This window comes from Artibeus jamaicensis, unplaced genomic scaffold, assembly GCF_021234435.1.
Source record: "Artibeus jamaicensis isolate MK-2021 breed Jamaican fruit bat unplaced genomic scaffold, CSHL_Jam_final scaffold_1689, whole genome shotgun sequence".
NCBI classification, from domain to species: domain Eukaryota; kingdom Metazoa; phylum Chordata; class Mammalia; order Chiroptera; family Phyllostomidae; genus Artibeus; species Artibeus jamaicensis.
The window spans coordinates 13,601,699-13,619,707 of NW_026522029.1; the positions used below are offsets into that span (position 1 = coordinate 13,601,699).

General features: G+C 45.2%; 1 protein-coding gene across 2 annotated transcripts in view; it reads left to right on the forward strand.

The window, feature by feature from the left end:
* The window catches only part of DPYD (dihydropyrimidine dehydrogenase), a 499,545-nt gene that overhangs the window by 168,786 nt on the left and 312,750 nt on the right, over positions 1 to 18,009 (forward strand). For both annotated transcript variants that reach the window (XM_037153081.2, XM_053655907.1), the window contains 2 exons: positions 1,215 to 1,296; positions 8,731 to 8,818. In XM_037153081.2, the coding sequence (XP_037008976.2) occupies positions 1,215 to 1,296; positions 8,731 to 8,818 (170 nt within the window). The remainder of the gene's footprint in view (positions 1 to 1,214; positions 1,297 to 8,730; positions 8,819 to 18,009) is intronic.

An 18,009-nucleotide genomic window follows, 5' to 3' on the forward strand; every position in this document is an offset into this window, starting at 1 on the left:
GTAGTTTTATCTTCGGCCATTGTTTACTTATGTTACAATTTAATCTCCTAATGGCTTGGATAAAGCTCCCCCACTGTGCACGCTACATTCTGTGGCAGTTGTCTGTTTTTGGAACTTTCTCCAACAGAGTGAGAGATGATTCAAAGCGGGAACTTGGTCAAATTCACTGTCTCATCACAGTAGCTAACCCTGCATGTGGCATTTAGTGAATGCTTGTTAAATGAAAAGATGAATAAATAAAAGACATATTCATGAACATACACAGCCTTTTTATTATTGTAAGACATTGAAGAGTTAATTTTGCATACCTTGAATTATTGAAATGATTATATTTTAGCAATCATTTTCTGTTCTGCGTTGTTTCATTTGCAGTGTAGACAGTGAGTCAGGACTAATATTCCTGATGTATGACTGTGTGCTTTGGGGGCACTTACTGCTTTCATAGAAGAAGATGGGTTTGCTGTAAACACATTCTGTACATCACCTGGAACTAAGCTGTGGCTTCAGAAACAGCACAGTAACACAGTTGCAGATTTGAGTTTGAACTCGCTAGAGCAGCAGTTTTCAACCTTTTTGATCTCGCGGTGCATAAACCAGGGGCTCAAATTCTGCGGTACCCCCGAAACATGTTTTTTGCCAACCTGATTTAAAAAATAGGTGTGATTTTGATTCATTCACATCAGATGGCTGTTGTCATTTTTTAAAACTTCACAGTCTCAGGGAAAAGAGGTCAGTGCCCCCGACTAAAGAGTCAGTGATTACATGTGTTACAAATTCTTGGGACACAGCAGTTGAAAATCACTAAGCTACAGGTATATTTATGGAATACACATAAAGGTATGTCTATGTATATATGTATATTGAACAGTAGTATACTTTCAACTAATTTGTGGTCTTTAAGATTGCTTTTGTAGAAATTTCTTACAAAATTATTAGTAGATAAATCAGCTAAGTACTTTAATAAACAAACCTCCAGCTTTGGAAATGCTTTTGACCAATTGTCTATTTCTTTTTTCCACTGTTTACATTTATTTATCTTCATATCAGTTTCTCCTATAGCCCATAGAATATTTCATCATGAATATAAAAATGCGGATGTCCTCACCGATCTCAGGTTATGAGAAGAGATACATAGTCCTTTAATATTGATCAAAAAGACATGTTGCCTTTTTAAGACTGCTAATTTTTCAACAAATGTTTTTGTTTTTCCCCAGTTCTTCTGAAATCCCTCAGTTCCGGCTGCCATTTGATGTAGTGAATTTTGAGGTGGAGCTTATGAAGGACCTCGGCGTGAAGGTAAATGAAAATCATCGTACGTACATATGGTTCCAAGAGAAAGGAGGAAGCTCCCCACTAAAGATTAACAGCACAACGTCACCCATTTTAGCCGAGAACAATGAAAAGCTCTGCCAGGCAGCCGCAGCAAGATGCGGCCCCTCGCTTGGGGCGTCTGTCTGTCTCGCGTCTGAGTGCCACCAGCCGGGAAAGGGCGATCAATAGCTCTCGTCTGGCGTGCCCGCGTGTGATTAATTGTCTGTAAGAAACAAATTCCTCGATTGCTTTAGGGGTTCGGTGCAGCCGATAGGAGGATTTGCTTCCTTTAATCACGTTTTTTTTCCCCCCTCCATGCAAGTTGTGTGTGCTCTGGAGCATTCATATTTCACAATGCGGAGCGTCATTTCTCACAGAGGTTTGTTTTGTTTATTACATGAATCACGTCGGTAGTGTTAATGTGATCATCCCTTCTCGACACAAACAATGGACCAGCGAGGTGGAAAGCTGCGACTTCGTATTTTTCAAACGCCAGGGTGTTCTTTTAAAGATGGTCAAAAGCTGACAAATTGTACTTATACTGTACAGCCACGACCTCCCTGTTCTTCTCTATTACTTAAGGGCTTTATACTCTGGCGCTTCCTTTAAACATCTTGCTGTTTTTTGTTGCAAAAGTGTTGATTTTCTGTAACAGACCTCACACAGCACAGAAATAAAAAACTATGTTTGACATAACCCACTCTGCAGGCCTATGCAAAGATCTTTTGAAAAGTGATCAACTGATGACTCATGGCTCCTGTGTTCAGAAATAAAAATAATCACTGAAGAGGGAAACAATATTTTGTGCTTTTGCACTTTTAATTACCTTTTATCTGGCAGCAGTTTGGTAATGAAACATTCCCACATAATCACTAAACACAAATCTTACAGCAGGAGCACTACCGTGTGAAAACTCAGGGGCCAAAGCAGACTCTTTAAGAATGATTTTTTGCATTTGAAAGATATATTTTGAAAAGTTTTCTAAATATCCTCCACTTTGAATACAAGTAACCTCAGTCTCATTGAATAAGGTCATGATTATTTATTGGGACTTCAAACAAATATATTAGGTGTGGAAGATGGAAGATTAATCAGACATTGAGGTGCTTCTAAATGTATTGTAATTGCATTCAGCATTTGCATTACTAGGGCATAGAGATCACTCCTATTTGGTAAGTCCTCACAAGACACGGCCGATGTCCTGAGTGTCAGAAAACAGACATGTTTACTGGCATCTTGCTGCTTCCTGATTTCATAGTCGGGGAACCCGGGCCAGGTCAGCACCGCCAGTTTTGGTCATTATCCTTCACGGGCAGATACGTGGCACTGCCGTTTGGGTACAACAAACGGATCTGCTTACCGACGCAGAAACTATCTCTGGGAAGACAAGAATGTGTTGCAGCATAGATTTGCCTGGAGTGCAGATGGCAAACACAAGGCCGGTGGGCTGAGTCCAGCCTGGCACCTTGTTTGGTGGCCAGCACTGAGCTCCTTGCCCCAGTTAAGGAGCAGTTACATGTAGACAGTCCTATCATTCCATTCAGCTCTTTGCAGGCTGACGTGGTCCCCGGTGACAATGAGTCTGACACCCCGGCCTGCAGGAAGGTATGGGAGGGATTTACCAGCTTTTGGTACATTTGAATAGTAAACCCAATGAATTCATTATATTATCAAGAAAAAAATTAGAATGTACATTAAAGAGGAGGTTACTACTACCTTCTCCATATCCAGTTGTGTTAAGAGACGAAGCAGATAGAAGTGTTCAAACTGGCTTTGGAAACAGTCCGTTGCACACGCAAGTCCAGGGAGAAGGGTCAGGGAGGGGCTTTTCCGCTGTTGAGAATTTGCGTCCACGGACACGATGCCCCCACGTGAGGACCTGCCAGCCTTGGCCGGGAGAGGACACGCTTCATAAAGTGGCCTGCATGTGCCACGCACCTCCCTGTCCTCCACAGCAGACTCTTCCCAACCGGCCCTCTGTACCTCTCAGTTAACATCACACGCTGTCAAGTCCGCAGTAACTTTCTGGCAGTAAAGTTTATGAACTGAATTCTGCTTTAGGTCCAGGCTGCTTCACTCCCGTGTGCAACATGACACGTTCTCACTGTGTACACGTGTCCTTGTGTGTGTGTTTGGCTTTAGGTTTAGCATGATCCTGGTTATTATTTGAGTTTTTTCGTTTCTTCAACAAATCATTATGGAGAACTTGCTGTCGCCAGGCAGGGTGCTAAGGGCTAGTCTAGAACCATCCTTCTTTTTTGAGCTCTTGTCCCCCGTTCCTGATAGTTTAATGAACACATCTGTCACCCAAATAACATAAACTCATCATACCCGCAACCGAGGTCCATTCATCATCTTCACTCCCAGCCATGTTCTTTAGCTAAATTTCCTATTGAATAATTTCAATTTATTTCATATGTAATGGCTTGATAGATTGGCTCTTGTTAATACTAAGATGAATTTTCCAAGTCAACTCTTGTGTCACAAGAAAATAATGAGAATGTTATCTGCTCTCTGTCCGTACACTATGTATCATTTCCCTTCCACTACTTCATTGGCTGGGATTTCTAGGATGTTTTAAAAGAGTAATGATTTGTGGTCTCTTTCTGTTCCCTGAGATAGCATTTTTAATCATATTGAATAAATATTTCTTAGACGTGGGATATTAAAATTTTATTTAGTGCTTTTTATTTTGATGGAGAAGGTGTGTTAAATTTTTTAACGAATAAAAACCTATGTTCAGTTAGTGTATTGAATTATATCCACCTTTGCCCACTAGCATAGAGCCTGACTCTGTCCTGTCTCATTGTAGCTGTACGTGCAGAGCTGGGCTTGTTTTGTTAGCATCCTTAAACGTTTCCTTTTGCACGCACGTCCTTAAACGTTTCCTTTTGCACGCACGCATGCACTCACTGATGACCTGGATATTAACCCTGGGAACACAGCAGGGAACAGCAAGATACTGTTGCTCTTCCTGAACAGTTTCAAATCCACTGACACCTTGTCTCTGTCTGTCTGGCTTTATTGTTGCTGTCTTCGTGAATCGGGGTAACAGAATTATGCCAGCCTGGTAGAAATGGCCCTCCCAGCATTTAATTACCTTGTTGTTGGTAAGAATGTCATCTCGAGACACGTTAAATGTACGGATTTCATCCTTCTGACCTGAAAGCCTTTATATGAGACGGAACTTTGACCTTTTCTTTTTTCATATGGTGATTAGGCTTCTCACCTATTTTGTTCTCATATCCATTTGGCTAATGTATATTTTCCCAGAAAAGAATTATGTTTCATTCAGAATTTTAAATTAACTAGCATAGATTTGAACATGTTATTCCAGTATACAATGAAAGGATCCCTTCTGTACCTGTGATCATCTCTGCTTTTGTATTTCTAAGCATGTACCTTGTTTTCTTAACTTTTCTTCCTGATAGAACTAGGCAGTGGTTTGTGCAGTTAATGTATTTTTTAACAAAAACAGCCCTTAGAGTTTATGTTTCCTTGTTCACTAATTGCTCCGTTTATCTTTATTAATACTTTCTGTCTGCTACCCTTACACTGTATTTGTTATTCTTCTTCAACCTCTTGAGGTTTGTGTTTACTCCATTTGAATTTTTCTAGCTTGAATAATGAAACCCTTTAAAATTATTAATTTCTCTCTGAGCAGACCCTTGCCAGCATCCATATGTTTGTGTTACTACTATCATTGTGATTTTTCTTCAGGAAGTCTAGTTTTGTTTTTCCCTCTTACACAGAGATGACCTATAATATTTTTATAGAACATGATAGAATTCAAATTTTTATTTTTTACTTTACATATGAGCAAGATATACAATTTTTTATTTATCAGGTATGCTCAATTGATTTCACATCAAGGGGTCATTTCTAATAAAACTATTTTGTCTTTAAAAGAAAAAGCGTCTTAGCTGTTATATTTTTCTAAAATCTCTCCATTTTATCATAAAAATCTTAATGCAGACGACTGCAATTTATTTTTAACTTTAGGTGGCCTTAAATAAAGTCTCTGGTGATGATTGTGCCAGGTGATGTTACCAATCTTTTAGCTTAAATGTTCTCTTTTGTTTGTTTTGCTATTCAGAAGAGGTAGATATAAATATTTTTGTTTCATAGCATTGCTAATATTTCGAATGGCTTTAATTTTTAAAGCTAATAATGTAATTCGGCATAAAGAGCTTGCATTTTTCTAAATAAGTTTAAAACATATATATGCCATTTCTCAAAATACTTTGATAGAACTCTGTTTTGATTCAAGTTAATTTGTAACCGCTGGGCATTTCCTGTGCTTTGCAATTTGAGTAAAAGTACCCGACTGAGGTCTCTCTTGCAGAGCGATGCCCAGCCCACTGACCTGCCCCGGTCAGGGCCGAAGTTTCTTTCCTGGCCCCCTCTCTTCATCGTCTCATTTTTCATGACTGTTATGTGAAGTGTTTTCCTCGTTAGAGGATGCTCTTGGAAAACCAACATAAAATCTTCTATCTGTGCCAGAAGAGACATAGCGGAATAACAGCGGACAAATAATTGTTGTTTTTAAGGAAAGCTAAATATTTCAACACCTCTTCGAGTTCATGCCCTGCCCCAGAAATTCTGGAAACATGTTATTATCTCTTTGGCCAAATCTCCTATCAGAAACATATGAACAGCATGAACATTATTTTCTGTGTATCTTTATACTGGGTATCACCTACTTCATTTAAGGAAATTGTTCCACCCCCAAAACGCTTCTAAACCTTTATTCTACATTATAAATATTATTCTATATAGGCATACATGTTACAGATGTGTAAAGAACTTTGGCATCAGTCCAAAGTGGACAGTAGATGGAACTTGTATTCGGCCCTTATACTGGATTAGTAAGGACTCTTTTGCTGAGATTGAAGTGGAATGAATCTTACTCTGAATTTAGCCACGAAGTTTGAGTCGCACGTTACCAAAGCCGCTGGAGAAAGGTATAACACGTTCTATAATCCACACCCACAAACAATCGAGATGGTGAAATATTCCATGTATAAAAGTACAGGGGGCAGAAGGTACAAAAACATGAGCAGAGTCCCCACCATGTGGCTTTTCTAACACCGTTTCTCTTTCACAAACGATGCTGGACGTCACAGGGGTGCAGCCACGGGGGTGCTTTGGACGTCGCCCTTGTCTTGTGCTGCTCGTTCGGGCTGGGTCGTGCGCATCTATCTGCCCCCGTCCTGGAGGCTTAGTAAGGTCGGCAAGTTGCAACTTGTCAGAATAGCTTTCCGCCGGTTCTCTGTCCCCAACGTCTGGCCCTTGTTTGGGCGACTGAGATTGACAGCAGAGAAATCTGACTGATGTCTGTCCTGCAGGGGGAGGAAGCATCCTGGCTTGTCAGTCCCCTGGCTTGTCGCAGCATCTCAGAAGCTGCTACTCCTCTTCCCAGGTTTGGAAACAAAAGCATAATTTCACTTGCGTCCTTCCCCAGGTGCACACACGACTGCCTCCAGGGGTGGGCGCAGGCCGCGGGAGCAACAGAAGGTCTGCGTCCCCTTCCTGCGCCTCACAAACTCGGAGACGTGTTCACTCCACGTGGGTGGAGGGGCTGGGACGTCTCCACGCTCGTTTTTCACAGCGCATGCGCCCCAGCCACGGACACCTGCAGCTGTGCACGTGCGCATGCACCTGTACGCACACACGCACCTGCACCTGCACGCACGCACGCACGCCTGCACCTGCACGCACACACCTTCGCCGGCAGAACGGGAGGTGGAATACTCTCTGGAATACTCTTGCTGACGCAGAGGATGAACTAAATCCAACGTGGAGGTAGCAGTCTGAGGGTCGCTGGCACAAACGCACAGCGCGACGTGCCTGGTCCCGACTCGCGAGCTGCGGTCATTCTCTGTGCTGAGCCTCGTTCACGGCGTCGGGGCTGAGTTTCCTTTTGGTCTGGCTTCTCGCAGGGCTGTTAAGCTTACTTATTTCATGACATAAACACTAAAACATTCCTTCTTAATGATCAAGAACAGTTTAATAAGAGATCTATTCTTAAGAAGTTGTAATAAATCGAAATTTGAGAGCGTCAGTATTAGGTACATTTAGCAGCACCTGACTGCTAATTCTACCAGTACTAGACGTTATTAGTTGTTATTCAGTGCTGTTAATGTTCTGGTTTACTTTGTAGTTTTTGATAGGTCCCAGAGTTCTGAGGATGATTTTTCACTTTAGCCTCGGTTGTCCCCTGCTTGTAAATTGCAGACAATCATTCTGTCTGCCAGGGTGGGAACAGAATTAGTGGTTCAGGGACACACACCGGCCCTCCGAGAGGCGGGCCCAGCCATTTCCTCCCTCCTCTCTCTTCTCTGCTTTGCGTTCTCCCTCTGTCTCCCAGAAACACTGTCTTTTCAGTAGGTCGCCACATACCACGTGTCGTTCTACGCCTTGAAGATGTTCCTAGTTCTGCCCTTTCTTCTCCCTTTAACCTGCATGCACCAGAGACCAATGTGGGGGGTACTTTCACTCACAAGTCTAACGTCTGGAGTGACAGGCGACCCCTGGGTCTGTGTTCTCTGGGCGACTGGGAGCCAGGCATCAGCCAGACTGTTTTTGGCCTCGTCTGTGTAGGTCCTACCAGTGAAGTGTCCACTGTCCCTGAAGTGTGGGATTATGTTCATTCCCCCGTGTATGGTCTCCTTGGCAAATGGCCGCGTTCCCTGTGGGGAAGAGCTGCGGGCTCGCTGCAGTGCTTACCTGCCAGGCTGCTACAAGGGCCCCTTTTCCGGGGACCTGCCACCTCAATTGCTGTGGGCTCCAGACCTGAAAATTGGCTCGTGTCTGGGAACTAAGCAAACTATTGTGGCTTTTAATAGGGGTGACTCCCCTCTGCTTCCTGATTTTCTTCTTTTTCCCTGGACAATGTCCCCTACAAAATCCTATCCATTCTTTAAGAAGGTCCTATTGCAATCCTGCCATCTGTCTCTATGCTCATCTTCCCGGTCTCCGCCCGCACGAATCTCTCCGTCCTCTGGATGCCGCCGACTCGCGCTGGTCACTCACACCGCATTGTATTTATTTGTGTCCATCTTCTGCTTGGACCTTAACTGAACACGGAGTGAGGAGCTGTGTCATTTCTCATTTTGTCATTAAAGTGCCCCACGGAGGGCCTTGGACATGTTTTTTCACCCCCTTGACTTTAAATACACTAGCTCGCTCTCTGCTACTCTTTTAAGAGGCACAAGATGCTTGTGGTCCTTAGGGAGCCCATGTCAGTGTTCCACCCACACACTATTATGTATGTACACTTGCATGCGAACAGGCAACAATATCTCAACATGTATGGAAGATTACGTGTATCCAGTGTTGGTTTTTTTTTTATGTTGAGCATCAAGACTTTATCCATCAAATGTCAAAGTATGATTATCCACATGTCGCTTCTTACAGATAAATTGCGGCAGAAGCCTTTCCACGAACGACATGACTCTTCAGACTTTGAAAGCCGAGGGGTACAAGGCCGCTTTCATTGGCATTGGTGAGTAGCCTGCTTGTAACTATTGTGTTTTATAATGTTTTTAAAAACTTCCTGAGTGTCCAGAAGAAGTGCCTGCAGACATGTCTGTGGTCAAAGTCGCGTCTGTTGAGAGCACAGCAGACAGATGCGAGTACAAAGGAAGATGGTCTGTTTCGTGCCCAGGGCGCTGCTGGCCCCGGTGGCTTCAGCAAGGCTGTGTTTATCTCCCTGCACCAGGCCATCATCACCAGCAAGCATCTCCAGGAAGCAAAACATTTTCAGGTTATGTCCTGGATGCTTAGAATTGGGCCTTAGAGACAGTGAGATGCTCTAGCTTTGTCCTTATAATGAAACAAATTGGCTAAATTGATCATTAAGGACAGAATTGGCTTGTCTTCTTGTTCTAGTCATTTTTTCAAAATTTCCTAAAGCCTGTCCATAGCTGGCTGAGTTTTAAAGATGCGGAATCGTAGTTCTGAAAGCCGCCTGGTTGGCGGGCAGCCGCTGAGGCGTGTTGTGTGTCTGTGCCCCCACGTTCTGCCAGACCACCACAGAGAGGTGGAGTTTGCCGGCATTTTCCTCTGTCCGCCCACTGTTTACTGAGGAACCGGAGAGAGCCGTTGATTTAGCTTGTTCTTCTTCTCGTGAGCGTTGCATTCATTCTCTCCAGCGATTGTGCTGTGGACAGTTGACGGCGTGTGGACCGAGTGGGCCCGTCCTGGAGTCTTGTGATGTGTCCTTGTTCGGTTTGCACACGGTGATGCTCAGTGTCTGTGTGATGAACCTGCACAGAGAGGAGAGTGGCTCCACCTCTTCAGGTCTCATGCTCTGGGTGGCACTCCAGGGGCCCAGCCATTCCCCCACCGTTTCCGCGTGAAGTCGTTCGGGGCCCCCCCAGCCTGTGTCTCTTCTCATCACGACGCCACGTCACCTCTCCCTAGACAGTGGCTTCCACATCCAGGACCACTTCTCTCACTCCCTCAATTTATAGATGAAAAGTTACAGAGAGCGAGACGTGGTTGCTGCTCCGAGGTTCGTACTGAGCCTCTCTACTGTCCGGAGCTCAGGTGCCAGGGTCACGGCCATCTCCCTCTTCCTTATTTAAGGACAGGTGTCATTGTGGAGGTCGGGGGCAGGAGGAGAGAAGGTCCTCTGTGTTCCCCACGTTCCATTGTTGGCGGCATCACAGTGACTCTGGTTTTGCTTTTCAACTTTGTGTTGAGGATTTAATATGAATAAGGCAACTACCTGTCAAGTAGGTTCTGTTATCAGTCATATCGGCAGCATGGGATTAGTGTGTCACTGTCGCTCTCAACAGGCCCCTGCTCAAAAATGCTCACTTGACAATAAGTGGGACACTTAGCCAGCAGTAGAAATATTGGTGATGTTTTCGGACGTGGACTCCGCCCTCGTGGTCTCCGACGGCAGTCGCGTGTGAAAGACGTTTTCCATTGGTGAGGCCGTGTGTGGGAGGCAGCTCTGTGCAGCTCCGTGAGCGTCGTCTGCAACGGGCCTCTGTCCCCAAAACAAATAAATAACCAGAACGTTGGCATACCCCCAGCTCCCCTGCATGAGAAGCAGAACCTCACACAAATCTGGGATAATGAAATGGCTTGTCACTTGGAGTGGTTTCCACGGTAGCATTGTCTTTTGTGTGTAAGCATCAGTCATGGTTCTGTTCTCCCTTTTATTTCGTGCTGTTGAGTCCCCTCACCTGTGTTCCTCGATCACTGCACACCCTTCACAATGCTGCATTTGACTTAGCCCCGCAGTGCGAACAGGACTCGGACACGTGGGGGGCCTTTGCCTTCTGTGTTGCGGTTCATTTTCATGCTGGGAGGTGACCCTTTGACATTTCCGTATAGCAATGTGTAGAGTGCAGGTCTGTTCTCTTTCAGTATTTCTATATGAATGTATACAAGGAAATTTCATCTTGTCAAAAAAAGCAAAAAAAAACCCAACTCCTATCTGTAGGAGACCAGTTGCCTCACCCTCCAGGAGTTGTCTGTCTGACACCCGTGATTGCCGGGGTGGGGTTTTGTGACCTTTCCGTGGCCAGGTCACTGCCTGTCACTCAGACGGCCTCACGTGCTCCCTGCTTTCGCTCCTGAGCTGTGCTTCCAGGTCTCCATCAAACTCCGCTCACGGCTGTGTCTGCCTGTCCCCACTCATCTGGGAGAAGGCAGCTTTGGAACAGGGATGCTGTATCATTCAGGATGCAGGCTTAGCAGTGCAAAGGAAGGAAAATAATAGCAGCGTAAACAAAAGGCACGTTTGGTTAGTTCTCAGTCGTCTCACCTGGGGAGCCGTCCTCCAGTGGGAACCACCCTCCGTGCCTGGTTTTCCTGTGGGGCCGTAGGTGGCTCCTGGGTCCACACTGCTGCCCTTGGAAGTGAGCAATGGGGCGGGACCTCCTTTCCTTTTAAGTTTGTGACTCGGAAGTCACTGTTACAGACACAGTGACACAAAGTTGATACCTGAGCTGGGGATAGCGGCCTGCGCAGGAGCAACCAACATAAGGAGGGGACACAGAGCCTTGCACTTTGCACGAGGGTCCGTGTTAATTCTTAGTCCCCCTTTTCTCGTCGCGGCCACCAGTTGCTGTTTTTCAGTTGCCATGGGGAAAGAATGTTTTTAACCTACAATGAATCCCAAAAAATGTAACAGCTGAAGAAGAGATCATTACAGTTAAGGAAACCCACTGAGAGATTGTGCTATTACATTTGCTACTGTGTGGCCTTCCTCTAAATCTCTCATGCCTTCTTGGAGCCAGAATTCTCCTCTGTTGTTCTTAATTAGCGTCTCAATCAGGAGTTTCTAAATTATACACAATCAGATGTACTTCCTGTTTCTTTAAGAGAAAATGGAATAAGGACTTTAGGCCACTCTTTTTACTTCTGTCCACAGATAAAAGCCGAAGTTGTTTAGGTATTATTTGCACAGTTCAGAGTAGATTATTTAAAAATAGTAACCCTGAGTTCATTTTAAGCCAAAAAAAAATAGATATGACTATTTTGCCAATCTACTTTAAGAAAAATTCTAATATTGTCTAATCTAGTGTCACTTGTAAGTACTTGGGCATAATTGTGAGGTGGCTTCCGAGAAATCAGAACTGAGGGAAATGGAATTCCAGCTGAGAGTTCATTAAATCACCACTTAATGAGCCCAGCCCCCAGAAGGAGATAAAATAGATGTAGGGCAATTATTCTTTGATCTTATTAGCATATCTGTAGAACGTGCGTCTTAATTTGCAGAATCAAGTAAGAGGGACCGGTCACCTTCTCCAGTACAGGAAGGAGGGGAAAAAGGAGAATCTGAGACACTATTGTCTGTCCCATGTCACAAAGATAAGTAGATAAACCCATTGTAAAGACCTCTGATCACCTTGAGTCCAAGTTCACCAGGCTGACCCTGACTCCAAAACAGTTCGATTCTCTTGGGATGCGGCGCTGATCAGGGCCCTGCATGATCCTGGCCTTTCTGGTGGCTGTCTTTGCTGCCCAGAATCACTCCGCTGCTCTTAATAACATAAAACATTTTCACTGAATGGATTGCGGTGACGTTGGCTCTCAAAGCCAAACAGGTGTCCAGTGTGTAGCTCCCCAAAACATCATCTGCACCCCGCAGGGTGCACCCATGGCCCCAAGCAGGTAAAAGACCTGTTCTCCGAAAATTACAGGATAAGAAAGACATTAAGGAAGTTACAAATAAACGGAAGCTTATACACTGTTCGTGGATTGGAAGAATTAGCATCATTGGAATGTCCGTACTACACAAAGAACTCTACAGATTCATCCCAATTCCTGTTAAAATACTCATATGGCATATTTCACAGATCTAGAACAAATATTCCAACAGTTTACATGGAGCCAAACAAGACCCCCAATAGCGTCAGCAGTCTTGAGAGAGAAGAGCAAAGTAGGAGGGACCACAATACCTGATATCAAACTATACTAAAAGGCCACTGTAATCAAAACAGTCTGGTACCAGCATAAGAACAGACCCACAGATCAATGGAACCGATCAGGCAGCCCAGCTCTAAACTTACGCCTCTGTGGTCCATATTTGACGATGGAGGCATTCCCTTTACTATTGCAACAAAAAAAAATAAGGTACATAGGAATAAACTTAACCAAGGAAGCAACACGATACTGTGGCACCAAAAGGTGAAAAGAGATACACACTTTCCTTATCAAATGTGCTTTTGTGGCGTGGTCCCTTCTGTTGATAATGGAGTGCTCCAGGGTCTCTGGGACCCCAGGGAGTAGGCGTGTGTTAGTCCCGTCCTTTTTAGTGCTGAGCAAGCGGCTTGCCTAAGAGGCGCCCAGGGTTCTCAAGGTCGAAACCAAAACCCCAACATACAGGTTCTTCCTCCCCCTTCACAGCACTTCTGGCAGTCATCCCGGGGAGGGAAGGGCGGTCCAGGGGCTTCAGGGAGGAGGAGAGGTGAGACCGTTACTGCTGCTGTTTTAGTAGAGAAATCCGAATACATTTTGTGGCCAGGTGAAGAAGTAAATGAGAAACAAAAGTTTGAAACGATACTCTGTTCTCTGAAGCGGAGGCAGGAGGAACAGAAGAGAATCGAAAAGTGCAGCGTTGGGCAAATGCGTAATTTTTTGAAAGTGGTACAAATACCTTTTCCTCGTTGATAGAGAAATAGTTTGGTGAGAATGGGAAGAATTCCGGGGTGGAACACGTCAGCCCAGTGAATTCGCTTTGCTTTGCGGGGCAGGGAGCAGGGCAGGTAGAGAGAGAGAAGGACAGCAGGTAAGAACCCACCTGCACTCACCCCTGGCTCGCACACACACAGGGAATGAGAAGTGAGGAGGGCAAACTGCAGAAGAAAGGAGAGAAACTGGGCAAAACCCACTTAACAGTTACCTAACTGATTTTATATACATTCCTTAAAGATGTTATTTGTTTCTTTTTAGAGAGAAGGGAAGGGTAGGAGAAAGAGGAGAGAAACATCAATGTGTGGTTGTCTCTTGGGCACCTCCTACTGGGGACCTGGCCCACAACCCAGGCACATGCCCCGACTGGGAACTGAACTGGTGACCCTTTGGTTCGCAGGCCTGTGCTCAATCCACTGAGCTACATCAGCGAGGGCTGATTTTATATTTATAGCAGGCTTTAATGCCAGTTTCCTTTTATGGACGGAAAAAATGAGTAAAATTAAGCATTTTACTGTAAGAGAGAGGACAGGAAGGATGGCACCTTTATTGAATATTGTCTTATTGTTTATTTGTAATTAAAACAAAAGTAATACCTCTAGAATTTCTTACAGTGACATTAGGGACTATTTATTAAGTGGATATTCTGGGAGATCTACAAAATTATTATCCCTTTAAGCATATAAAAATAAAACCAACACGAAGCTGGTTTGAGCTAGTTCATCCAGCCGTGAGTTACCCTCGGGTCGTAATGAATTGCTTTGAAAAGGAGTTAATTCTGTCAGGTCATTGAATAACCCTGTTAGCACATTTTTATGACAAACATATTATTTGCAGAAACACAGGACCCGTAGCATTTCAGCAATCTGTAGTCCTTGGCAACAACCCGCATAGAATACCAACCGCCGCACTGGTAGAATCAGCCACCGTGCTATTAGGGAATATTATAATTAGGGAAAATGCAGCGCCTTTCATAAGTTGAAGACGGAAGGTAAATTCTTCTTTAAGCATCTCGCGTTGTTTTCCCCAGAGCTTTGTAGTCCGGGCACACGGGAAACTTGGACGGCGGCGTGCGTGTAGAATATTGTGTCCGGGGAAGTGGGGGTGGAAGCCATGACGGCAGGCTAGGCCGAAACACGAACAAGAACCAAGTCAGTGGGTGTGATCCTCCGCACAGGGCAGCCCACTTCAGCACTCGCTCGAAAGCCCCAGTTCCTACACTGTGTGCGTGGGTTTCCCTTTTCAGTAGCCAGGTCAGCTAAGTAGCTGAAAACACAGCGAGTCCAAACGTCTGATCTGCCCAGCGGAGGAATGAGGTCATCCATTCTGAACTCAGCCTGTAGGCCGATAGTTCAGTCAAAGGAAGAAAGTTCTGATTCCTGCCGAAGACTTAATTAGCCATATGCTGAAGGGCGGTCGTTCGATACGCATGGTGTGGAAAGCATTTCTCATTAAGGACTGACCTTTGCAAACTTCAGAGGAACAGATACACACGGCACCCCCACGCCTGGCCGTGCGGAGCAGACGCCGCCCCCACGCCGATGCCCACACTGTGCCCGTGGTGTGACGAAGCGGTCACTGGGGTCTCTCTCCGAATCCCCAGACTGCCAATTTACCAGCGGCCCGTTTGGACATGGCTGACTGTGTCAGAATTATGCATCCGTTCTACAGGCACTTGCTGTGGTCTGTCCTAGCAAAGAAAGCCTCTGAGAGCCGTGCAGTTCCCGGTGACCGGTCCAGTCTCCAGTGTCTGTGCCACCTGGGAGCCCAGTCCGGCCGCGCCTCTGACCGGCCATGGGTCTCTGTCCGGGTCAGCCAGGCTGAGCCCAGTCCGGCCGTGCCTCCGACCGGCCTCGGGCCTCCGTCCCAGGTGCCCTGACACCGCACTGTCAGGTTCCTTCACGTCTCAGCGGTGACCATAGCTTGCCTCCCAGGGGTCGCACCGATGGTTAAGTTAATTGAGTGTGGTGCTTCATGCCACAGACTCAGGTGGTTACTGTGGTTTCACGAAAAATTGGGGATTCTCCTTAGAATATTTGTGACCAGTAGATAGGTTTAAAAAAAAACCAACTTCTTAGATAGGAAAACAAGACAAAACAGCAGAAACAAAATTAAGATTTGAGAAATAAGTTGTAGTTGGTCAAAATGAAAACTTTCCAAATGAAATGGCAAGATTGGGAAAAATATTTACAACACACAGGGTGGGGCGAAAGGAGGTTTATAGTTGTTCGTATGGAAAATAATACAATAATAAATAATAACAGAATAAGCTCTGTCTCATGCATTGTACTTACAACAGTAAACCTACTTTTGCTCCACTCTGCATATGTTGCTGACAAAGGTATTTGCATATTTTCAGAATATGCAAGGGATTCTTTACAGTATATAAGAGAAACAACCCAATTTAAAAAGCTTGAACAGGTAAATGAATATACAGGAATGGCCAAGGAGCACATGGTAAGATGGTCAGCATCACTCGTCATTACGGAAATACAAATTAGAGTTAGAAGGACTAGTAACACAGACAGCTGGCGAGGCTGGGGGGCCCCAGGGCACCCATACACTGCAGGTCAGAGGGTGTACGGTTCTTGGGAAACAGTCTGGCAACTCCTTACCAGATCCACCTGCCCCAATGCACCAGTGCCACCCCCAGACATTTAACCAAGAGGAACAAAAACAGGTCCACAAAAACACCCTTCAAGAAAATGCACATCAGTCCAAAACTGGAAGCAAGCCCAGAGCAGAAGTGTCTGGCCGCAGATGCGTGGGTCTCACACATTCTGGCCCATTGGCTCAGTCACCGCCGCTCGGCACCCAGAGGGCGTGGACAGGCCGGGTGCAGCTTCTCAGACCCTGTGCTGAGCAACACAAGGCAGAGGTCTGGCTTGCTGGGCACTCGGAAGGGGAAAGAGATTTTCCTTGACTTCAGGAAGTAAATCTCACTGGGTGCAAAGTGACATGGTGACAACAGTGTGGCCATGAGAGGTGTGCGGCGTCTCACGCAGGCACGATGGGGGTGCACCCAGCACGGTCCACGACCCTGATGAATTTGTGTCCGAATTGGTGGGGAAGGGGGGGCACGGAAACTTACCAGATGGAGCTGGAGTGGAGAGGAGAAGAGAGGGGTTAGCAGGAAAAGAGGGGTCCGAGAGAGGGGTCCTGCCCATGGAGGGGTCTGGAGAGCGGGTTTTCGGGGAGCCGGCATGATGCAGCCTGCGTCTGGCGTTCATGGCGCATTCGGCCTCCGGCTATGTCTTTGGGCAGGAGAGTCAGGCAAAATGCAGCCCATCTGGGCCTGCTCAGCCTGCTAAGGAGTTGGGGCTTACGGAGTGGAACGTGAGAACTGACTGCAAGGTTTTACACAGCGTGGTCTCTCTGGAGAGAGTGCGAATTTCAGAGTAATGACTCTGGACACCTGGGGACGAGCTGGGCAGCTGCTAAGCAATCCAGGGAAGAGATGCTCAGAGCTTGAACTTGGGCAAAGGATGAATCAAGTAATTGATATTTCAATCTCGATGCTTAGATCTTTTCCCTTATGGTTTACCATCACAGACCTTAATGAAAACATCAAGAACTAATTGATCACTTAATAAATAACTATTAGTATTATGGAGTCTTTTACTTCTAAATTCCTATAGTTTAGGGTTCTTAATGTTGGATTACTCTCTGTGTACATAGGGTAAAACTCAACATCATTAAAATATTCAAAATGATTATTTTCAGCCAAGTAAACCTATATTATCCCAGCACAGACATTATTGAAATGATATATTTTGATCAGCATTTGCAAGCTACATAAGACTATTCCCATAATTATTTTCAAAGCATTTTCTCATATTTATCTCCTTGAATATTAAAGCTCATTAGGAAACATATATTTAGATATGTGGAGAAGATTAATTTATAAAACTAAAATAAACATAACTAATTGAAATGCTTAGTAGAGCATTAACGAGAGTCGAATTCTGGAATACCCAAACAGATGTTTTATTGGTCTTGTTTTTGTGTCTTGTTTGATGAGAACGGCGAGAACTCTCTGTAGATGACAACTAATAGAATCTTGGGACTAGAGACAAGAGTGAGTAATTTCATCAGGTGTGATCCTAGACGTGTGGTTCAATAAGTAGCCGGCCTTCACCATTTCTAGGTTTTCATGTGAAAGTCAAAAGCATAACTGCCCACGTGTTAACAGTTATTCAGCACTAATTTTGCTGAGTTTCACAGTCAAGTGACCTGGACAAAGGTGCCGTTCACAGGTTTTCTGGGAGGAATTTCGGAGACAGCTTTCAACCTTCCACGTTTGGTACATGGAATACATTTTTCTAATTTGAATGTATTATTGAGGTCATCTTGCCAGTTTTCCAACACCTCTATTAAGAGCAAAGTGCAGTGTGAACCGAGCTGTTAGACCCTGTTGTCTCTTTGCCGGGAAGTGTCTCTGACCAGATGCGCCTGTGCCCACGGCAGCCCCGATGGTGGTTCACCGTGGGCCCCGATGGTGGTTCACCGTGGCCCCGATGGTGGTTCACCGTGGGCAGGGCG